We start from the raw sequence: 23,254 nt of genomic DNA, 5'->3' as shown, positions 1-23,254 counted from the left end.
ATTAACTAACACTCAAATTTTCGTCTAATTCTAAAATTGAGATTTTTTTTTTAATTTCTAAAATACATATTTATGTACTTTATATTTTTAATAAAGTGACTTTTTATAACTTTTAAATAGTCATACATCCTTATTTTAAATAAAGGGTATTATTTTATATTAAATAAGTTCTATTTAATTTAAATTTTAATTCAAATTACTTTTCTTTATTCTCATAACCATTTTTTCTTTTGTAAACATTATACTTAGTGCATAAAAAAATATTTTTTAAGTAAAATGTTCTTCCGTTTTCATCCTTCATCCTCTGTATCTTTAATCTCTCCCTTCTTTCATTAAAATTCCCCTCTCCCCCTCTGTTTTCCTACTTTTACAAAGAAAACTTCGCTTAACAAGGATTTCGTGAACCTGTGAATACTAGAAATAGTTTACTATGTTCCATTGTATTTTCAACGCAGAGTTTGCTTAACTTGGCTCTGGCAATGTCAATGAAAGGATGAACAATGGAATATTCAGACCCTTCTGCTCGTCACGTGCCTTCTGCACTTCGCTCATCTCACCCCATCGACCATTTCCTCAAAACCATGACTTTGCTTCTCCCTCTACTTTATTATCCACTGCTCTGCAGCATTACATTAATTCCGACACTCCTACCCACGGCCAAAAGATCCATTCTCGCATTCTAAAATCTGGGTTTGTTCCAAACACCAATATTTCCATCAAGCTACTTATTTTATACCTGAAATGCAACTGTTTGAGATATGCACGACAGATGTTTGATGATTTGCGGGACCGAAGTTTATCTGCTTATAATTATATGATTAGTGGCTATATCAAACAATGTAAGGTTGAAGAGTCTCTTGGTTTGGTGCGTAGGCTTTTAGTGTCTGGTGAGAAGCCTGATGGGTTTACTTTTTCTATGATTTTAAAGGCGTCTACTTCTGGGTGTAATATTGCCTTGCTTGGTGATCTAGGTAGAATAGTGCATACCCAGATCCTCAAATCTGATGTTGAGAGAGATGAAGTTCTTTGTACTGCACTGATCGACTCTTATGTGAAGAATGGGAGGATTGCTTACGCTAGGACTGTATTTGATGTGATGTCAGAGAAGAACGTGGTATGCTCTACATCCCTCATCTCTGGTTACATGAATCAAGGGTCTTTTGAAGATGCTGAACGTATATTTAAGAAAACTTTGGACAGGGATGTGGTAGTATTTAATGCGATGATAGAAGGCTACAGCAAGACATCCGAATATGCGAGGAGATCTCTTGAAGTTTACATTGATATGCAACGGTTGAACTTTAGGCCAAATGTTTCTACATTTGCTAGTGTAATTGGTGCCTGTTCCATGCTTGCAGCATTCGAAATTGGGCAACAAGTACAAAGTCAGCTCATAAAGACTCCATTTTATGCTGACATTAAACTGGGAAGTGCCCTTATAGACATGTATTCAAAGTGTGGAAGAGTCTCAGATGCTCTAAGTGTTTTTTACCACATGCGTGTGAAGAACGTGTTTTCGTGGACATCTATGATTGATGGATACGGGAAGAATGGATTCCCTGATGAAGCACTTGAGCTATTTGGAAAGATGCAAAAAGAATATGGCATTGTACCCAATTATGTGACATGCCTTAGTGCTCTCTCAGCTTGTGCACATGCGGGACTCGTGGACAAGGGCTGGGAGATCTTTCACAGGATGGAGAATGAATACCTGGTAAAGCCAGGGATGGAGCATCATGCGTGCATGGTTGATTTGTTAGGACGAGCAGGAAGGCTGAATCAGGCTTGGGAATTTGTCATGAGGATACCCGAGAGACCGAATTCGGATGTGTGGGCTGCTCTACTTAGTTCTTGCAGACTCCACGGTAATATAGAGATGGCAAAATTAGCTGCAAATGAACTTTTTAAGCTGAATGCTACTGGAAGACCAGGGGCATATGTTGCACTATCTAATACTTTGGCAGATGCTGGCAAATGGGAAAGTGTAACTGAGCTTAGAGAAATAATGAAGGAGAGAGGTATATCCAAGGACACTGGCCGAAGTTGGGTAGGAGCTGATAATGTCTTTTAGTTCATATAAAAGGAGCAAAGATGCACTACGGCATTTTTCTGTTAAACGAGATCATCCCTCTTGATTGCTTCTCGTTTACTCATGTCTTCTTGTGCTTCTGACAATAATACAAAGCATTTAAAGAAAAAATAAAACAATGTGTTTGATGAAGTGGATTGGCCATGGTGGCTTTTGAGAAGTTGCAGAAAGTATGTTTCTAGGGAAGGTAAATTCCAATTGACCAAAAAGAAGAAAAACACAACGCAGTTGCTGACTATTTTTAGCAAGGTTGAAATCATACCCGACTGCTTAGAAGAGATAACGTGATTTTTTTGGCTTGGATGTAGCTATACATTAATAAATTCTTAACTTAAACAAAATAATTCGATTCACAAATAGAATACATTACGATTATCTTTTTAGTTCAAATCTCATGTTCGTTTCCAAGACCTATATACGAAGAAAATAAACAAAAATAAAAATAAAAACAAAAGAAATACAAAGATTTAATGGCTGACTTAATCAGAGTCCCTTGGTAAGAAATAGACTGGTATCAAAGCTCACAGTATCTTATTAATGTAAAGATTCATCTGTGTTGTATCTTTATATAATTTTGTCTTTTTTTTCTTAAAAAATAAAAAGAGAAATGTTACACAATAAAAAGGCAACACAAGTTTGTTTCCTGTCTGTTTCAAAAGTAATGTATTAAAATAGTAGTAGTTGACACCCAGCGCATCCCATCATCATCCATTAAATCAACCAAATGTCGAAAACATCCCTCATTTTAGAAATCAATTACTTTTTGTAATATATCTTTAAAGAAAAATAAAAAAAAATGTAATTTAAATTACTTTTAAAAAGAACTTAATACTCATAAGAAAAAAGAAAACAAGTATATTCATCTTTGTAGTCCAAAAATGAAAGTATTTAGGAGGTACAAAATATGAATAAGTTTTATCTCAAACTGCACTTCCGATAAAAATTTTAAAAGAGTACTACATTTATTTAAATCGAAAAAATATTTTAAAAGAATGAATTTTCTTTTATGTTATTTAACTTATATTTTTAACCGCCACATAACCATTTAATCACAACAGAATACTTACTAATAATATTTTCAATTTGAAAAAAAAAATCACGAACACAGAATGCTTTACTTTTATACTTGTTTGTACGAATAGTTTATGTATGTTTCAGGGCTTGTAATTGTTTGAAGAAATGTGTGAATGAAATTGCAGACATGTTGGATGTGGTATTTATCTTGATTGAGGTGATAACGCCCCAAGTTCAACACATCACTGAATGATTCAATCTTAGCATGGCGACGCAGACAGGCCTCACAGTCAACTATTTGAAACTGCCACGTTTAATTACTTTCCCAATAAAATACAACAAGAACGTTGAATAATGGAGTTTTGGTATGGCAATCAACCCTACTCTTTAGCCATAGGATCAGTGCAGGTGGCTAACCGGCACCTAACTACGCGTTTCTGTTGTGCACTTCTTTCTCTTCTATGCTCTACTCCATGTTGCATTCGCCTTCTGGATAAGATATAAGCTTCAATATATATATTAAGCATATGAATGAGAAGATGAATTAAGAAGATATATATTAATTATCGAAGCATGTGCTGCTGCTCTGAAGACTGTAAATGCAGGCCACTTGGGTTTCTGTTGGGCCTGCCTTTTGCCTTCTTGTCTCTTTTGATCTCCCTTGTGGGTGTGATTGTTTGGATTGTTGGGTAAGCTTCTCTTCTTTCTCTGCTAAGTTCTGAATTTGATAATCTATGATGAAAGTTTGAAAATAGCCTCTTGATTTTCATTCTTTGAAGGTTGATTTTGACGTGCATATGTCCTTGTTGTCTTTGCGTGACCATCATAGTAGAGTTTGCTCTGGCGCTCATCAAGGCTCCTATTGTGGTGATGGAGTGGTTCATCTCCAAGATTCCATGTTAAAATAATCTTTTTACTTTCATCTTAAAATAATGGTTTGGTAGATTGTCTTTTCATTAATTATGTCCATATATGTATATGATCATAATTTTCTGATTGATTATGTCATTACAACAACCCCTTCTATGCTTTGTTCAACCTACATAATCCTACTTAACAGTTTTATCAAATTCAATCTATCTCTCTTCTATATCATTATTATAAGGAAAAATAAAATAAATACATTTATATGCACTGTATTAGAAAGTTTATACTATATATTATTATAGATCATATACTGTTCGACGACGCATGCTAGCCTTTTAAATTTTAATAGACTGTCATTAATTAACTAAGATTTTTTACATTGTTAATAAATAAAAGTCCCTTAAATACTTGCAATTAAGATTTTATTTGCATCGAAATTGGGTCTCCGTATCTGTAATTTCGCATCTATCATAACATTTTTTATACTTTAGTACAAGGTCACGAGTATACTCTTTTGAATAAAATAATAAATGATTGAGTGTTAATGAGTTGGCAGTCACCTAAAAAAATAATGCACTGATGAGGAGCACTCGGAATATAATTATTTTTCTTTGTTAAACATTTTTTTTATATTTTTTGTTTTGCTATTATTTATATTATTGAGAATTCAATTTTAAAATAATATAAATTTAATATTTTTACAGTCAAATTTTAAAAAATATTATAATTATATAAATTTAAAATGAAATATCAAATAACAATTACATATTATTAAAATTTTAGGATAGTTATATTTTTTATTATGTTTGTAAATGTTGGGAAAGAAAATATTTTTTGATATTTGAATGAAATTTAGCAATATTAAATATGTTAAAATATTAAGAGAGAAAATAAAAAAATATGAACCAGAATAAAATTTATTTAAATAAAATAAAATTAAAAATTAAAAAAAGAATATAAGATACATTTTTTAGATTAGCTAATTAGAGAATGGTTTACATAATGGAATATTCAAAATTATTATTGTATGATAAAAATAAACACAAATGATCAAAAAGTGTATTTAAGACATGATTAATCTAAACAAAAATCTTGTAATGAAAAATGTGTAATTAAAATTATAGATACAGAGAAAATATCTTTTAGATTAAAATGAACTTACTGTATGAGTCTAACAATCTATATAGATAATAAAAAATTGTGTAGAAAAATAAAATTTATTGAAATCAAATAAAAAATAAAAAAAATCATAAAAATACATTTTTTAAATTACTTAATAAATTAAAGACAAAAAAAAAGTATTTACACATCTATCATCTCAATTTAATATATATATATATATATATTACTTATATCCATGTCGAATTAATTTAATTTTTTTTCATAAAATTCAAAACTATTCTATACAAAATCCACAAAACCCCATTTATTTTCCTAGTTTATGTGTTCTGTTACTTAGATATATCAAAACTCATAATAATATATTACTATTTATATTATTATAATATAAGCGTCAAAAATTCTTTTTGAAATATTTTTGTCGAGAAATTTGAAGCAATATATAAATTAAAATTAATATTTAATTTAAGAAAGAATAAATCGATGATTGCAAGTGTGCTGTGCATCGCGTTCCGAATGAAGTCAATCTGTGAACAGCGATGGATTACAATTGCAGTGGTAACTGCAACATTTGTTTTGGCTACTTCGTATTCAGAATCACCACCGTTATTAGCGACCTCCATCTTCAGTTTCGGCGATTCTCTTGCTGACACTGGCAACTTGTATCTCGCTTCCTACCACCCTTCTGAAGACTGCTTCCTTCCTCCCTACGGTGAAACCTTCTTCCACCATGTCTCTGGACGTTGCTCCGATGGCCGCCTCATCATCGATTTCATCGGTTCCGTTTCTCTGTTTCTCTCACTCCTACTTTTAATTTTTCATTTCAAGTATAATCAAATTAGAATAGATGTAAAAAAAATCTATCTATTAGCTAGATCATCCATAGATCTGTTATCTTCTGTGAGATGAATGTGTTGTAAAGCATAAGTATATTTGAATTCAAATGTTTGAGTGAATGACAGTTACTGATGAACTTATAAATTGGGTTTTGTAGATTAAGTTCAAACATAAATGGAAAAAAATAATTTAAATGAATGAAGGTAGCTTTATTTGTTTGTTATTTGCAGCCGAGGCATTGGGACTTCCATTGGTGAAAGCTTATAAGGAAAAGAAGAATGCGGAGGGAGGAACCAATTTTGCTGTGATTGGAGCCACGGCTTTAGAGCCGAGCTTTTTTAAACAGAGGGGCATTTCTCTTCCAACAAATTATTCTCTGACAGATCAATTGAATTGGTTCAAGGAATTGCTTCCTTCTCTCTGCAATAATTTAACAGGCAAGTTATCCATTTTTTTTCTCTCTCGTCTATCCACACAACCACTACCTTACACACTTATTTAATCCAATGTCTTTTACTATGAAAAATATTAAATTTTACTTACTTTTTATTTATTTTTTTCTTAAAAAATATAAAATTGACCATTTTATATCTTTTGTATTCTATGTCTAATGAATATAAAAAACCCATTTTTGTGATCAACTTAAAAAAACAATGATCCATCTAATAACGTTCTTAAAAAAAACATCCAATAACATTCTTAAAAAAATAAGGATCAGCTTTATACATAGGTTTAATTATTGATATGTGTTTATGAAGGAGAGCAATTCCTTAAGATATTAATTGTAATATTAAACTTGTTGACTTTTTTGAGTTTATGTGAGGCTTTTTAATTAAATAATAAATTACTAAAATTTAAGAATTTTATATATCTATTATATTCTACGAAAAGATGAGCATATGCGCTTGTAGAAAAGAAAGACACATATAGACCCATTCCCTGAAAGAGTAAAGATTATTTAACACATTTAAATTTTTTACATTAATTTAATACTGTTTTTATTTACTTTTTACTCTCTTCTTTTTTAAAACAATATAAAAATTTATACTTTTATGATCATTTTACTCATGTAATCTGTATCAAATGAATGTAAAAGTATATCATAGTATCGTTATTTTCTCCTAAAACTCCAATGTAATTCCACGATTGATATAACTCTAACAATATCAAAAGGTTTAATTTTACAGATTGTCACGAAGTTTTGGGGAACTCATTATTTCTTATGGGAGAAATAGGAGGAAATGATCTAAATTATCTTTTCTTTCAACAAAAGAGCATAGCAGATGTTAAAACGTATGTTCCATATGTGATCAATGCAATAGCTTCAGCTATCCATGTAAGTTTGTTTGTTTTTTTTTTTTCATTTAGTAAACCTTTAATTCGTTTTTCTGCAATTACATATATATGGTATCACATTAATAATTCATAATATCTCGCCACCAAATTAATATTTTCTAACATTACGATTTCATTATCATCACTTTGATTCTCTATTTAACATAGGATGAGATGAGAAAATGATATATTTTATTTGTATAGTTTAATTGGGTGAGATCTTTTTTTTTCAAGATTAAAGTAATGACAAGAGAAAAATTTGAGGTATAGAGTTTTTGGAGTATTAAGGTGGTAACATAATAAGAATTTCATTTTCTTTTATTTTGCAGTATCTCGCTAAATATTTTTGTTATAACTTTAAAAGATACCTAAAACCTTTTTGTCACTTGGTTTACAGGAGTTAATTGGTGTAGGAGCTCGCACACTAATTGTTCCAGGAAATTTACCAATTGGATGTAGTGTAATATATTTAACAATTTATGAGACCTTAGATAAGAAGCAGTATGACCAAAGTGGGTGTTTGAAGTGGTTAAATGAGTTTGCTGAATATTACAATCATGAACTCCAAAGTGAATTAGAAAGGCTTCGGACACTTCATCCTCATGCCAATATCATCTATGGTGATTATTACAATGCTGCATTGCCTTTATATCGTGATCCCAAAAAGTTTGGTAATCATCTAAATTCTCATTGTAATTCAGTGCATATTTGCTTTAAATAATCTTTCCATAACGCATATTCATACTTCATCATAACAAATTACTTCATACATATAATATTGTGATTCATACTTTGATTCCTATGCAGGATTTATTGGTCTTAAAGCTTGTTGTGGAAAGGGGGGTCCATACAATTTCAATAACTTAGTAAAATGTGGTGATCCAAGTGTGACTGTTTGTGATGATCCTTCCAAGCATATTGGTTGGGATGGAATTCATTTAACTGAAGCTGCATATAAATTAATTGCTCAAGGATTTATAAAAGGACAACATTCTCAACCTCGATTTAGTTCGTTGGGTTTGCCTAACGAAAATTTTGGTTATTTCAATAGCTGAATTATTTTTTCTTTTATTTTAAAGTGAGACAAGTTCAATGTAGCTCTCGTAATATGAATATTGTTCACACATGTATATTTTATGACTATAGTTATCAATCTTACAACTGCTGTCTTTATGATACTGATGTCAACAGTTTTATTTACAGAATTAAAAAAAAATATTGAGTCATGATAAAAACATTTCAGTAGAAATGTACAAATCATTACTGTAAAAACAATTTATTATGTCGATTATAATTTACAAGACATAAGACATAATCAAAGTTGTAATTATTATAAAACTTCGGTTATTATTAAAACCTATATAGAAAGTTTAAAGGATGACAATTTTGTAATAAATTATACGATTGTTTATACTAGTTAAACATAGAATGTAGAGAAAAAAATAGGAGGGTGATATTTATATTAGAAGACTTTGCATACTATTTTGTCACTATAAATCAGCGTATGATATTTAATTTTTTAGAATCAAATTTTAAATAAAAAATTATAATTATATACATTTAAAAAAAATAACAATTACAAATAATTAAAAATTTAGGATAATCATAACTTCTATTATTTTTGGAAATATTGAGAAAGAAAATATTTTACTGGAGTAAACTTATCAATATTAAATGACTTAAAATATTAAAAGAGAAAATGAAAAATTATGTTGCACAATAAAAATTATTTAAACTAAACAAAAATAATAACCAAATAAAGAATAGAAGATGATTTTTTAATTAGTTAATTATGTAATGGTTTACATAATTGAATATTCAAAATTATTCCCGTGTGATAAAAATAAACTCAAATTATAAAAAAGTGTATTTTAGACATGAATTAATTTAAATAAAATATTGTAATGAAAAATGTGTAATTAAAGAAAGATCGTGTAGAAAAAAATATTGAAATAAAATGAAGCATAAAAAATCAAATCCAAAAAGTACATTTTTTAAATTACTTAATAAACACAAATACAAAGACAAAACAAAGTATTTACACATCCACAATCTCAAATTTTTTTTTTAAATATTACTTACATCCTGCCTACCTAATTTAAGTTTTTTTCATAAAGATCAAAACTATTTTATACAAAATCTACAAAGGCCCAGTTGTTTTCCTAGTTTTAGTTCTGTTACTTAATAATATATTACTATTTATATTATTATTATTATAATATACGCGTCAAACAATTATTTTACTTGTGAAATATTTTTGTAGGCAAATTTGAAGCCATATATAAAGTAAAATTTTTGTAGGCAAATTTGAAGCCATATATAAAGTAAAAGTAATATTTAATTGGTTTAATGTCTTAATAGATCTTTATTTTTACTAGAATTTTAAATAGGTCTCTTTCTTTTTCAACGTCTTAATTGAGTCCTGTGGAATTGAATCAAATAGGACCTTTCCGTCAATTTGAAATGAGGCCGTTAAGAAGAATATGTTGACAGTGTCAGTATACCTTCTTAACGGCGTCATTTCAATTTGACGGTAAGGTCCTATTTAATTCAATTTTATAAAAATTAGGACTCAATTGAGATTCCGAAAAAGAAAGGGACCTATTTAAAATTCTGGGTGAAAATAAGAACGTATTCAAACATTAAACCTATTTAATTTAAGAAAAATTGACGATTGCAAGTGTGATTTGTGGTGTGTATCGCATTCCGAATGAAGTCAATCTGCAAACAGCGATGGATTACAATTGCAGTGGTAACTGCAACATTTGTGTTAGCTACTTCATATTCAGAATCACCACCGTTATTAGCGGTGCCGCCATACCCATTCACCTCCATCTTCAGTTTCGGCGATTCTCTTGCTGACACCGGCAATTTCTATTTTGACAGCCCTTCTCATCGCTGCTTCCAACCACCCTACGGTGAAACGTTCTTCCACCATGTCTCTGGACGCTGCTCCGATGGCCGCCTCATCATCGATTTCATCGGTTCCGTTTCTCTGTTTCTCTCACTCCTACTTTTAATTTTTCATTTCAAGTATAATCAAATTAGAATAGATGTAAAAAAATCTATCTATTAGCTAGATCATCCATAGATCTGTTATCTTCTGTGCGATGAATGTGTTGTAAAGCATAAGTATATTTGAATTCAAATGTTTGAGTGAATGACAGTTACTGATGAACTTATAAATTGGGTTTTGTAGATTAAGTTCAAACATAAATGGAAAAAAATAATTTAAATGAATGAAGGTAGCTTTGTTTGTTTGTTATCTGCAGCGGAGGCATTGGGACTTCCATTGGTGAAAGCTTATAAGGAAAAGAAGGATGCGGAGGGAGGAACCAATTTTGCTGTGATTGGAGCCACGGCTTTAGAGCCGAGCTTTTTCGAACAGAGGGGCATTTCTCTTCCAACCAATCATTCTCTGACAGATCAATTGAATTGGTTCAAGGAACTGCTTCCTTCTCTCTGCAATTATTCCACAGGCAAGTTCTCCCTTTTTTTCTCTCTCATCTCTCTACACAACCACTACTCTACACACCTGTCTTTTTCCTATTGGCGGTGATGGATATTAGTCAGCAAAGATCAACTTTAAAAAAGAAAACCCATCCAATAACGTTCTTAAAAACACAGCAATAAAACGTACATGTTGAATTTTGTTATCCGTAAACATAACTAAGCGAGATATTATTTATTTTTGTGGTTCAATAATATTAAAACTGTATCTTTTAATATGCATTATAATCTTTTAAAAAAGAAAGATGTATATAAATAATAATGTTTTGCTTTATAAACCACGTAGAATTTGTGGATGTAATAGAACACTTAAGTTAAATATAATTTATTTTACTCCAATAGAGATAATGTCTAACAATATTTTTTAGTCATCTCATCAAATGTTGATGATTATTCACTCTCGACTCAATATTAATTTTTTTAATAGTATTGTAATTAAGGATGAAAAAAAATAGTTCCGACGAATATTCATGGTACAATTTAGTTATTTATTTGTTAATGAGACGGACAAAGAAATTATGGTATTGGACTCACATGTACATCTTATTTATTAATAAATTTTATTTTTTGTGGCTTTTTTATAAATGAAGTGATCATCTTATTTATTAATAAATTTTATTTTGTATTTTTTTTATAAATGAAGTGATCAAATGAAATTATTAACTAAAGAAACATAAATTATTGAATAATGTTAATAAGTGGACTTTAAGTCTAATTCAACCTCACAAAACTGGTTTGTATTGCATCTACTTTTACACTTTAAGTTAATCACGTATATATTCTAAATTAAGTGAGCTTAAATCTTACCTATAAGTCGATTTTGTGGGATTGAATTAGGTTTAATGTTCACTCCTTAACTGATAATAATTTAGATTTAATTTCATTTTTTTTATACTAATGAAATGAAAAAAAAAATTTAAAAAGATTATTTTTTAAAAATTTATATGTTGGGGAAACACGTTTAAATTTGTTTTTTTATAAGAATAAATTTATTTTTATTTATATTTTAATGTGTATTTTGATTTAAAATGTATTTAAAAAAATTAATTTTTGTTATCTAAATTTATATTTCAACAATTTATTATTAAATGATTTTGTTTAAACTTTGTAATAAATAAAACAAAAAAATATTTATAAGCATCATAGATATTTATTAGTATAAAAAAATTCACCAATATTCTTTGATAAATACCCAACAAATAATGGAAGGATTTTTTCAAATAGGATATGTAGCAAATACAACTATGCAACCCTTATTAATCTTAGATATCTTTTCGAGCTTAATAAAGACGAGAGTGTTAATCTGAGTCAACTCGAATATATAAGTTGATTTATCATAGGTTAAACTAAAAATAAATTAACTTAATTCGACCCACATGTTTTATATTTTTTTAATTTATTTTATATATTTATTATATTATAATCAAAGTGAATTGATTGAAAATTAAAATGTTGATTTATATAACTTGACCAACAGATAAATTAAACATCTAATCCATTAAAAAATTCTTGAAGAAAAGTTATATTATCAAAAAAATCAAATTTTTATCCCACAATAGTAAATAATTATAATAAAAAAACTTGTAAAAAATGATACAAAATTAATAAAGGAATATTATTGTTAAGTTATGGATTAATCCACCTTCAACTTGACTTAAAATCCCTTTAACCCACAAATTAAATTAGCCAAATTCAATTTGATCCTTATATTAAAAAAAAATTAACTTTTTTTCAATCCAACTAGGTTCAAATTAGTGAATTTGACTTATGGATTGGAACCTATTTTAATATCTCTAAAATAAAACATAAAATTTCATCAAATTTTATGAATGCACACAAAATATTAATAACTCAATAATATTTTTCTTATTTTAAACCACATACATACTAATAAATAAATATTCAACTTCCTTTTTCATCACATCTATCATTCTCTTTGTACAATTTTTTTTTCTTATCTTTCTTATTCAAATTCTATAATAATAATAGTCGTTTTTTCTTTTACTAATTTACAAACACAGTACACAAAATGTTAAAGCATAACCAAGTTTCTAAGTCAATATTAAGTGTGATTTTATGTAATTTTTTTAAAAGTCATAGCTTTATACATGTAGGATTAATTATTGATCTGTGTTTACGAAGAAGGAGAGCATTCTTTGAGATATTTTTTGTAATATTAAACTTGTTGACATTTACGAGTTTATGTGAGACCTGTTTAATTAAATAATAAATTATTAAAATTTAATAATTTTATATAAAAGAGGAAAGAAATAAATAAACTACATAAAAAGTTAACGTACAAGTGCCTTTGTCACAAATAAAAAATATATTTACTTTGGTGTATTTCTCAAGTTTTACATAAAAGTTTTTATATAACTAAATAAAAAACAATATCTCACAATAATAAAAAATATGAAATATGAAATTAAATTAAGTTCCACAGTCTTCACAGTGCTTTGTAGAAAAGGAAGAAAAAGATATAAATCTATTCCTAAAACTGCAATGTAATTACACGAGATATAACTCTAACAATATCAAACGGTTTAATTTTACAGATTGTCGTGAAGTTTTGGGAAACTCATTATTTCTTGTGGGAGAAATAGGAGGAAATGATCTAAGTTATCTTTTATTTCAACAAAAGAGCATAGCAGATGTTAAAACGTATGTTCCATATGTGATCAATGCAATAGCTTCAGCTATCCATGTAAGTTTGTTTGTTTGTTTTTTCATTTAATAAACCTTTAATTCGTTTTTCTGCAATTACATATGTCATCACTTTAATCTTTCATAATATCTCGTCACCAAATTAATATTTCTAACATTACGATTTTATTATCATCACTTTGATTCTCTATTTAACATAGGATGAGATGAGAAAATGATATATTTTATTTGTATAGTTTAATTGGGTGAGATCTTTTTTTTTTCAAGATTAAAGTAATGACAAGAGAAAATTTTGAGGTCTAGAGTTTTTGGAGTATTAAGGTGGTAACATAATAAGAATTTCATTTTCTTTTATTTTGCAGTATCTCGCTAAACATTTTTTGTACAGTTTTAAAAGATACTTAAAACCTTTTGTCTTGCTTTACAGGAGTTAATTGGTGTAGGGGCTCGCACACTAATTGTTCCAGGAAATTTACCACGTGGATGTAGTGTAATACATTTAACAATTTATGAGACCTTAGATAAGACGCAATATGACCAAAGTGGGTGTTTGAAGTGGTTAAATGAGTTTGCTGAATATTACAATCATGAGCTCCAAAGTGAATTAGACAAGCTTCGAACACTTCATCCTCATGTCAATATCATCTATGGTGATTATTACAATGCTGCATTGCCTTTATATAGTGACCCCAAAAAGTTTGGTAATCATCTCAATTCTCATTGTAATTCAGTGCATGTTTGCTTTAAATAATGTTTCCATAATGCATATTCATACTTCATCATAACAAATTACTTCATACAAATAATACTGTGATTTATACTTTAATTTCCTATGCAGGATTTATTGGTCTTAAAGCTTGTTGTGGAAAGGGGGGTCCATACAATTTCAATGAATTAGTAAAATGTGGTGATCCAAGTGTGAATGTTTGTGATGATCCTTCTAAGTATATTGCATGGGATGGAATTCATTTAACTGAAGCTGCATATAAATTAATTGCTCAAAACTTTATAAAAGGACAACATTCACAACCTCAATTTAGTTCGTTGTGTTTGCCTAATGAAAATTTTGGTTATTTTAATGGCTGAATTATTTTTTTCTTTTGTTTTAAAGAGTGTGAGACAAGTTCAAATGTAGCTCCCATAATATAAATAGTGGTCACACATGTATCTTTTAGGACTATCAATCTTACAACTGTTATCTCTACGATATTGAAGTCAAAAGTTTTATTTTCAGAACTAAAAAATGTTGATTCATGATAAAAACATTTAAGTGGAAATGTACAGATCATTAATGTAGAAATGAGTTTTTATGATGATTTATTTTATCAATTATAATTCCTACAATATAATAAATGATGAAGTGACATTATAATTATGATAAGACTTTATACATGGATTATCACTAGAACTTATATAAAAAGTTTAAACAATGTTAATTTTGTAATAAATTATAAAATTTTCTATACGAGTTAAACTTATATCCGATAAAAAAATGGGAGGATGACATTTATATTAAAAGACTTTACATACTAATTTATCACTATAACTAATATATAATATTTAATCTTTTTTAAAGTCATTTCGTGTTTTACTTTCATTCTCTTCCTTGTCTTTTTTTCCATCATGAACTTAAATATGTTTCTATCAAAGAATATAACTTAATTTTGGATCACAAACAAAACAATGGTGAAAACGTTACAAATAGAAAAAATGTATAAACTAATGTAGACTAAAGAAGTAAAAGAGTCTGGATATTTCCATCAACTTCTTAAATCGATTCATCCCGAATTGTTGGATCATGCTTATTATTTTTTTCTTATCAGTGTATTAATTTAAATTATGTATTTCTTACGACAAAATTTTCACAAGTTACGGATGAGATAATCGGAGAGTATTTGAATCGCTCCATTCTTTTAACAATAGAAACCAAGTGACTTAAAAATTAAAACAGACGAATTAAAAGTTTTTAAATACGATCTTCTTACATTAAATTTAATTGGACTTAGAAAATTTAAGAGATCATTACACTTTAAAAAAAAATTACCCATACATTTGTTTATAAATTATATGTTGTTATTAAATATATTTTAATTCAAAAATATATAAAAATTAATAAAGGGTTAAATATGATTTTAGTCTCTCAACTATCAAGCGATTTTAGTTTTCGTTCTTCTTTCATACATTTTGATTCTTAAGCTTAAGGAAACTATAATTTTTAGTCTTTCATGACTAACGACATTAATTTTTTTCTTAGGTGGCTACATCATTTTTCTATTTTCTGAAAATCCTTCCCTGCATCTTCACGTCGAGCTTCTCTCCCTCCCTCTCCCTCCGTCTCCGGGTGGCAAACTGTCTCCCTCTACACCGACCAGACCGGCACCAACATCTCACACTCTGTCTCCATCGCTGGCGAGGACCCACCGCACTCACCGAGATCGGTAATCTATCACCGGATGAAAATGTTGACCTTGAAACCAAGCTCTGAACAAAATCACCTTTGCTTCTGTTGAGTTGTTCACGACTCCGATCTCGACGGCTCTATGTTTTTTGTTGTAGGTTTTTTGCCATATTTGTTGATCCGATGGGAAGGTGATCGATAAGAGGGAGGCAAAGACCGAGCGAATGTCGAAGTATATACCAAATTTTTTTGGTTGATGAGTATTTTCGATTTGTTTTTGAATTTGGTGAAACGTTGGTGGTGATTGTAAGTGGTTCAAGGGTTTTTATGCATTTTTGATCTATGGCTTCGGAAGTAGTTCCATCTTTCAAGGATTTGTTGAAATGTTGCAATTGTGGATGTGGTTGCTCCATGTTGGCTTAATCTTCGGGGCTTTGGATTCGATCTGTTAAACGGAAGCATGATGAGTTCAAAACGGATGGTCAACTGGCCATGCCGACGTTTGCAAAGGTCGAAATTGAGAATGAATGTGTGGCCTTGCGTATGATGGTCAGTATGCAACACAAAACCATTCAGGTAAAATATTACTAAACCGAGGATACTTCAGGTAAAAATATTACTAAAATATGATAATATATTTACTGGAAACGTACTTATTCCTAGGAGGTTGACGATGGGTTTCACTTTCACATCTAATTATGATATGAAGGCACATATTACTGAAATATATATATGAAATAAGAAAACCGCACAAAAAGGTTGACAGTGATGGAGTTTTATATAAATGTTGAAACAAAAAGCAAGAGGTGAAATGATGCGTCATTAATTTAAAGTATTCAGAGTAACAATAATTTTATTTGTTCATGCAATTCATACCTTTGCATTGTAGCAGTAGGTGGGTAGTTGAGGGTAGCGGTAAGTGTTCTGATATATATACATTTTTTATCTGACTAATTTAGAAAAATCATTTTTCAAATGGGCCTAATAGTGAAAGCAACAGAGGAACTGAAGGAGTGCGTGTCGCGCTTCTAAAGGGCCCTTTAGAATCCTAAATGATGATCTCAAATTAATTAAGTAATTAAGGAAATAGGAAAGAATGAGGAAGGTTTCAGCCATTAAAACACTTCAGGAGGTTTTGGTTTTCCTTTTTGAAACAGTGGGCGGTTTCAACCATTAAAAATTCTGCTTAATTTTTTTGACTTGTTAATCTATTCACACACTTCTTCAAAAGAGAGAAGATACACAGCAGAAAATGGGGAATGTTAGATTTCTCAGAATGAAAAAGAAGCAGCCCAAAATAAATCAAGCTACCTGCTTCATAAAGTTGGTCACCTTGCTTACAGAAAAGTGTATAGGAAAAGCAATTCTTTGGGTTAGTGATTGACTTTTTGAATACTTCGATGAATGTTTGAGAAATCTTTAATTCTTCATATTCAGTGTATATTAGTTTAGGAACAAACTCTAACAGGATGATTCAATAAACAGAGGATATCGACGGCGAGAGAGTGGTCGATGGAGAGAAGAAGGTCTTTGCTTGTTTGAGTGATGAGGTTTTAATGGCAAGGTCACCATGATTGTTGGCGGTAGCAAGAAGAGAGAGGGCTTAGTTCCTGGTAGAAGCGGTCATGGGTGAAGAATAGAAACGTGCACACAACTAAAATAAAATATGTGATCACACGTGTGGTTAAATGTTAACCACCTCGAATCAAATTTAATGATGTTGGTTTGGTGGAGGAAAATTTATAGTTTGTTTAAAATTAATTAAAGTGTATCTTGAAAGAAAAACAAAATCTAAAATTATTAGATGACACATGCAAACCTTTTTTAAATATTAATAGACTACCATTAATTAACTGCCAAGATCTTTTTACATTGTTACTAAATAAAAGTCCCATAAATACTTTTATACCGACAGGTCCTCCCGACACATAAACCGAGCGAGCGGTTAGCCCAATATCGTCCACCTAGGTCACAATCAAGACCGCACGTCCGAGCTAGGACTGACCTTTGACCAACTGTACATAGAACGAGCGGTCTTCCAAGATCGTCTTCATCCGGTCGGCTAGCAATAATATGCAGGCCCTGTATTAACGAGTACATAACAAGACGATCGTCAGTAAGCGGTCGTCAACCTCCAAGACAGGACGATCCTGTCATCATGAAAGATAATGTCATTGAGGCATTCGCCGGGCACACGTCAATCGCCCTCAATAGCGATCGTCTTAACAGCGATCGTCCGACACCAAGATAAGCGATCGACAGAGTCCAAGGCAAAACGATTCTGTCATCCTCCCAAGGTCGCCTATCTAGGCGGGGACAAAACCCCTTCGTATAATAAAATTATGCTCGGGCTTAGGGGACTTATGTACCGTCCGGTCCTCCCTATTCATGAACCGAACGTCCACCCAGGTGGGCAATCAGGACCGAGCGTCCAGTGTATATACGGTTGAACACTAATGACTCATTAAAGCCCTCAACGAAGATTAAGGTATGATTGGGCCGTTTTCAGGCCCACAAAAGGTAAAAGCCCATTACAATCAGTATAAATAAAGGTTCCAGGTATGAGTTCTGGACAGATTGCTTACAATGCAACATATACATGCATTACAGACCACTTGGTCACGTTACTACAACCAGGACTTGAAGACGAGAGCCCATTCGGCCCTTCCCAACGCGTCCAGCCCTCAGCCAAGAGCAAGTGAAAAGGCGTCCGTCCGATCCGTAACATGGGATATCATCCGTCCGGCAGTCTTTATCGTTTGTGAGTGTTTTAACAGGGTCCCCCAGATCCGATCGAAAATTTTTTAATTAAAATTTTATTTGCTTTGAAATTTGATCTCCCTCTCTTGCAATTTCGGATCTATAATGATATATTTACACTTTAGTACAAGATTACTAGTTTGCTCTTTTCAATACAACATTAAATGCTTGCGTTTTAATTAGGTGAGAGAGTCACCTAAATAATAATGCACCAACGAGGAGCATTACAAACTATAGTTATTTTTCTTTTAAAGAAAAAAAAATTGTATTTGGTTTCTCTTCCATTAATAAGTATAAAATTTATGTTTTGTTATTATTTATATTATTGAGTGTAACGACCTTTACTAATATTATGAAGAGAAGCATATATATTTATATCAAAAGCAAAAGGATAACAGTTTGTAAAATTATCTATAGTCATCCAACTCTTAGAAAGATTTCAGGAGTATTTCAAAATTTATAAAAAATAAGACAAATATCAATATATTAACATCATAATTTTTGGACTATTTATGTGAAGATCCTTTTTCCATTAGTCCTAAGCTACTAGTCTCCAATTTCGATATAAAGACAAAACAAAGTATTTACATATCCACAATCTAAATTTAAAAAAAAAACATATTACTTACATCATGTCTAACTAATTTAAATTTGTTCATAAAAATCAAAACTATTTTATACAAAATCTACAAAGGCCCATTTGTTTTCCTAGTTTATTAGTTCTGTTACTTAATAATATATTACTATTTATATTATTATTATAATATAATCGTCAAAGAATTATTTTACATGTGAAATATTTTTATCGGCAAATTTGAACCAATACATAAATTAAAGTTAATATTTAATTTAAGAAAGAATATAAATTGAGGTTCGCAGGGTGTAATGTGGTGCAGCGCATTCAGGATGAGGTTAATCTGTAAACAGGTATGGATTACACTCGCAGTGGTAACTGCAGCATTTATGATAGCTACTTCAAATTCAGAATCACCACCGTTATCAGTGGCGTCGCCATGCTCATTCACCTCCATCTTCAGTTTTGGAGATTCTCTTGCTGACACTGGCAATTTCTATTTTGAGCGCCCTTCTCATCACTGCTTCCAACCACCCTACGGTGAAACCTTCTTTCACCATGTCTCTGGACGCTGCTCCGATGGCCGCCTCATCATCGATTTCATCGGTTCGGTTTCTCTTTTTCTCTCACTCCTTTTAATTTTTAATTTCAAGTATAGTCAAATTAAAATATATAAAACATCTATCTATTAATTAGGTCATCCATAAGTGTGTTATCTTCTGTGAGATGAGTGTGTGGTTGAGCATAATTATATTTGAATTATAATGTTTAAGTGAATGACAGTGATGGACATATAAATTGGGTTTTGTAGATTATGTACAAACATAAATGGAAAACAATAATTAAAATCAATGAAGGTAGCTTTATTGGTTTGTTATTTGCAGCTGAGTCATTGGGACTTCCATTGGTGAAAGCTTATAAGGAAAAGAAGAACGCGGAGGGAGGAACCAATTTTGCTGTGAGTGGAGCCACGGCTTTGGAGGCAAGGTTCTTTGAACAGAGGGGCTTTTCTATCCAAACCAATAATTCTCTGACAGTTCAATTGAATTGGTTCAAGGAATTGCTTCCTTCTCTCTGCAATAATTCCTCAGGCAAGTTCTCCATTTTTTTCTCTCTCATCTCTCTACACAACCACTACCTTACAAACTTATCTTCTTCAATGCTTTGTCCTTGCTTTTTCCTATTGGTTGTGATAGATATTAGTCGGGAAAGGATCAACTTAAGAATATTATATTAGCTAAAACTTAAATAAAAATAAATAAATAAAATTTAAGTTCTAAAATAAATTTTTTAAAAATTTCTTATAAGAAAATTGATTGTTTATTTTTATGTCAAGTATTATTTTCTCTAAAATATAATTTTTTATATCAAAATTTATAATTTAGTGATAAATATAACGTTATAATACTTTTAATATATCACATTAATTCATTCAATTTTTTTATGAAAATTTCTTTGATTTTTGCATTTTAGAACATTAATATTTGATTTCATATTTTTTTTATTTATGTCAAATGATATTTTTAAATAAAATAAAATAAAATAGACATAACCAAGAAGTTTCTAAGTCAACATTAAGTGTCATTTTAAGTAACTATTTTTAAAAGCTATAGTTCCATACATTTAGGTTTCTTGGTGTGTTTATGAAGATGGTGAGCAGCGTATTATTTAAGATATACATATTTTTTTATATTAAGCTTTACATTTATGAATTTATGCAAGGCATATTTAATTAAAGATTAAGTAATAAATTACTAAAAAGTTCACAGTTTTATATACTTATTATATTCTACAAAAAAAGATGAGGAGATGTTTGTGCAAAGTGAAGTGAGAGATATAGATTCGTCCCCTAAAATTCCAACATAATTTCACAATTGATGTAACTCTAAAAATATCAAAGAGTAAATAAAGGTTTAATCTTGCAGATTGTTCTGAAGTTTTTGGGAACTCGTTATTTGTTATGGGTGAAATTGGAGGAAACGATTTCAATTTCCCTTTGTTTCGTCAAAAGAACATACCAGAGATTAGAACATATGTTCCATATGTAATCAATGCAATAACTTCAGCTATTCATGTAAGTTTTTTATTTTATTTTTTTAGTTAGTAAACCTTTAATTCTTCTTCTGCAATTACATATGTTATCACTTTAATAACCTAAAATATCTTGTCACCAAATTAATATTTCTAACATTACGATTCACCACTTTGATTCTCTATTCAAACGTAGGGTGAGATGATAAAATGATATATTTTATTTATATAGATTCGTTTAGTGAGATTTATTTTTAAAAAAATTAAAAGTAATGACAAGAGAAAAATTTGAGGACTAGAGTTTTTGTAGTATTACGGTGGTAACATATGCATATTTACATTTTCTTGTTTTACATTATCTCGCTGAACATTTTTATTTTAACTTCAAAGCATACCTAAAACCTTTTGTACTTTATTTTATAGGAGTTAATTGATGCAGGGGCTCGAACACTAATTGTTCCAGGAAATTTGCCAATTGGATGTAGTGTTATTTATTTAAGAATTTATGAGACCCTAGATAAAGAGCAGTATGACCAGAGTGGGTGTTTGAAGTGGTTAAATGAGTTTGCTGAATATTACAATCATGAGCTCCAGAGTGAATTAGACAAGCTTAGAACACTTCATCCTCATGCCAATATCATTTATGCTGATTATTACAATGCTGCATTGCGTTTATATCGTGACCCCACAAAGTTTGGTAATCTTCTGAATTCTCATTGTAATTTTTTTGTATGTTTGCTAAATAATGTTCCATAACGCAGCTTCATACTTCATTATAACAAATTACTTCATACATGTAACATTATGATTTGTACTTTGATTCCTACGCAGGATTTATGAGTATTAATTGTTGTTGTGGAAAGGGAGATCCATACAATTTCTGTGGCACTGAAAGCTTCAATGTTTGTGATGATCCTTCCAAGTATATTGGATGGGATGGATTGCATTTAACCGAAGCTGCATATAAATTAATCGCGCAAGCTTTTATAGAAGGACCATATTCTCAACCTCAATTTAGTTCGTTGTGTTTGCCCAATGCAAACTTTGGTCATTTCAATTATTGAACTATTTTTTCTTTGTTTGAAAGGAAGTGAGACGAGTTCATTGTATCTCTTTGTGATATATAATATTCTACAAACTTATTTTTATTATTCTATAAACTCATTCTTACCCAAAATTATTCTTGCACCTAATATGAGTGTGAAATCGAAATTATGACGAGACTATGAACCAAAAAGAAAATAGTTTAAAATAGATTTTGAAATAACTACTTGTCAATACTTAATTTAACATGGGTGAAATAATTTTATTTTAAAAAAAGTACATAAAAAATATTGTGAAGTTAATTTTTTAGAAATATAAACATAAATTAGAAATTAATTATTGAAAATAATTAAACAATGAAAATAATAAATAAAAAACAAAAAGAAATAAAAAAAAAGAATAAAATCACAGTTTTTCACTTTTCTCTTCTTTTAATGGATTAATTAACTCAATATATTTTTACTTTCTCATTATCTTTTTTTTTTCTCCACACTTTATTTTTCACGTCACTTTTTCCATCATCTTCCACGTTACCTATTTTTTTTTGATAATGATACTTTTATAATATTTTTTGACAACATTTTAACATCATCTACGTATCATTTTGTGATTGTTCCAAAACTATTTCATAATCAATAATAATAATCATAAACACCAACATGGATCAATCACATAATGACACGTAGATAGTATTAAAATGCTGTGAAAGTATGATTATCCTTTTTTTATATAATTTTTCTATTCACTTATTTCTTTTATTATTTGTACCCCTCGGTTATAACAACAGATCAAAATGATCTTAAAAATAAAAGAGACGAGTTACAAGTTTTTAAATTCAAACATGTTACATTGAGTTTTGCTAAATTTAGGAAAAATTCAAGAGATCGTTATACTTTAAAAAACTAATTTACTCATAATTTGTTTATAAATTATATGTTTAATTATTAAATATATTTTAATACAAACAATATTTAAAAATTTATAAATATTAAAAGCTTACAAAATATATATA

General features: G+C 29.7%; 5 protein-coding genes across 5 annotated transcripts; all 5 read left to right on the top strand.

Moving 5' to 3' along the window:
• The first annotated feature begins 257 nt into the window (after positions 1 to 257).
• Positions 258 to 2,472, top strand: LOC124833231 (Tetratricopeptide repeat (TPR)-like superfamily protein). The gene has a single exon (XM_047307653.2). The coding sequence runs from the start codon at positions 494 to 496 to the stop codon at positions 2,069 to 2,071; it is 1,578 nt and encodes a 525-aa protein (XP_047163609.2). The 5' UTR covers positions 258 to 493; the 3' UTR covers positions 2,072 to 2,472.
• Positions 2,473 to 3,395: 923 nt separating this feature from the next.
• LOC124833218 (signaling peptide TAXIMIN 1-like) lies at positions 3,396 to 4,173 on the top strand. Its single transcript, XM_047307637.2, has 2 exons — positions 3,396 to 3,792; positions 3,883 to 4,173. Exons 1-2 carry the CDS (start codon positions 3,677 to 3,679, stop codon positions 4,004 to 4,006), a joined length of 240 nt encoding a protein of 79 aa, XP_047163593.1. The 5' UTR covers positions 3,396 to 3,676; the 3' UTR covers positions 4,007 to 4,173.
• Positions 4,174 to 5,560: 1,387 nt separating this feature from the next.
• Positions 5,561 to 8,437, top strand: LOC124833230 (GDSL esterase/lipase At1g28600-like). Its single transcript, XM_088115284.1, has 5 exons — positions 5,561 to 5,867; positions 6,157 to 6,363; positions 7,114 to 7,262; positions 7,659 to 7,932; positions 8,069 to 8,437. The coding sequence occupies exons 1-5, from the start codon at positions 5,573 to 5,575 to the stop codon at positions 8,314 to 8,316; spliced, it is 1,173 nt and encodes a 390-aa protein (XP_087971410.1). The 5' UTR covers positions 5,561 to 5,572; the 3' UTR covers positions 8,317 to 8,437.
• A 1,490-nt stretch (positions 8,438 to 9,927) lies between these two features.
• Positions 9,928 to 14,639, top strand: LOC124833229 (GDSL esterase/lipase At1g28590-like). Its single transcript, XM_047307651.2, has 5 exons — positions 9,928 to 10,245; positions 10,534 to 10,740; positions 13,327 to 13,475; positions 13,863 to 14,136; positions 14,274 to 14,639. Exons 1-5 carry the CDS (start codon positions 9,972 to 9,974, stop codon positions 14,519 to 14,521), a joined length of 1,152 nt encoding a protein of 383 aa, XP_047163607.2. The 5' UTR covers positions 9,928 to 9,971; the 3' UTR covers positions 14,522 to 14,639.
• A 4,824-nt stretch (positions 14,640 to 19,463) lies between these two features.
• On the top strand, positions 19,464 to 22,349 carry LOC124833198 (GDSL esterase/lipase At1g28600-like). The gene is made up of 5 exons (XM_047307614.2): positions 19,464 to 19,773; positions 20,052 to 20,258; positions 21,093 to 21,241; positions 21,622 to 21,895; positions 22,030 to 22,349. Exons 1-5 carry the CDS (start codon positions 19,479 to 19,481, stop codon positions 22,260 to 22,262), a joined length of 1,158 nt encoding a protein of 385 aa, XP_047163570.2. The 5' UTR covers positions 19,464 to 19,478; the 3' UTR covers positions 22,263 to 22,349.
• The last annotated feature ends 905 nt before the right edge of the window (positions 22,350 to 23,254 follow it).

Source organism: Vigna umbellata, chromosome 5, assembly GCF_029865625.1.
Source record: "Vigna umbellata cultivar VRB3 chromosome 5, Vumbellata_1.0, whole genome shotgun sequence".
In the NCBI taxonomy this organism is placed as follows: domain Eukaryota; kingdom Viridiplantae; phylum Streptophyta; class Magnoliopsida; order Fabales; family Fabaceae; genus Vigna; species Vigna umbellata.
This window is presented reverse-complemented; position numbering and strand designations above follow the sequence as displayed.

Excerpts from the sequence above, each read along its gene's own strand:
- LOC124833231 (XM_047307653.2), top strand. The coding sequence starts at position 494 with ATGAACAATGGAATATTCAGACCCTTCTGCTCGTCACGTGCCTTCTGC.
- LOC124833218 (XM_047307637.2), top strand. The coding sequence starts at position 3,677 with ATGTGCTGCTGCTCTGAAGACTGTAAATGCAGGCCACTTGGGTTTCTG. Across the intron at positions 3,793-3,882 it reads GTGATTGTTTGGATTGTTGG|GTTGATTTTGACGTGCATAT; the intron begins GTAAGCTTCTCT and ends CATTCTTTGAAG.
- LOC124833230 (XM_088115284.1), top strand. The coding sequence starts at position 5,573 with ATGATTGCAAGTGTGCTGTGCATCGCGTTCCGAATGAAGTCAATCTGT. Across the intron at positions 5,868-6,156 it reads CCTCATCATCGATTTCATCG|CCGAGGCATTGGGACTTCCA; the intron begins GTTCCGTTTCTC and ends TGTTATTTGCAG. Across the intron at positions 7,263-7,658 it reads CAATAGCTTCAGCTATCCAT|GAGTTAATTGGTGTAGGAGC; the intron begins GTAAGTTTGTTT and ends CTTGGTTTACAG.
- LOC124833229 (XM_047307651.2), top strand. The coding sequence starts at position 9,972 with ATGAAGTCAATCTGCAAACAGCGATGGATTACAATTGCAGTGGTAACT. Across the intron at positions 13,476-13,862 it reads CAATAGCTTCAGCTATCCAT|GAGTTAATTGGTGTAGGGGC; the intron begins GTAAGTTTGTTT and ends CTTGCTTTACAG. Across the intron at positions 14,137-14,273 it reads TAGTGACCCCAAAAAGTTTG|GATTTATTGGTCTTAAAGCT; the intron begins GTAATCATCTCA and ends TTTCCTATGCAG.
- LOC124833198 (XM_047307614.2), top strand. The coding sequence starts at position 19,479 with ATGTGGTGCAGCGCATTCAGGATGAGGTTAATCTGTAAACAGGTATGG. Across the intron at positions 21,242-21,621 it reads CAATAACTTCAGCTATTCAT|GAGTTAATTGATGCAGGGGC; the intron begins GTAAGTTTTTTA and ends TTTATTTTATAG. Across the intron at positions 21,896-22,029 it reads TCGTGACCCCACAAAGTTTG|GATTTATGAGTATTAATTGT; the intron begins GTAATCTTCTGA and ends ATTCCTACGCAG.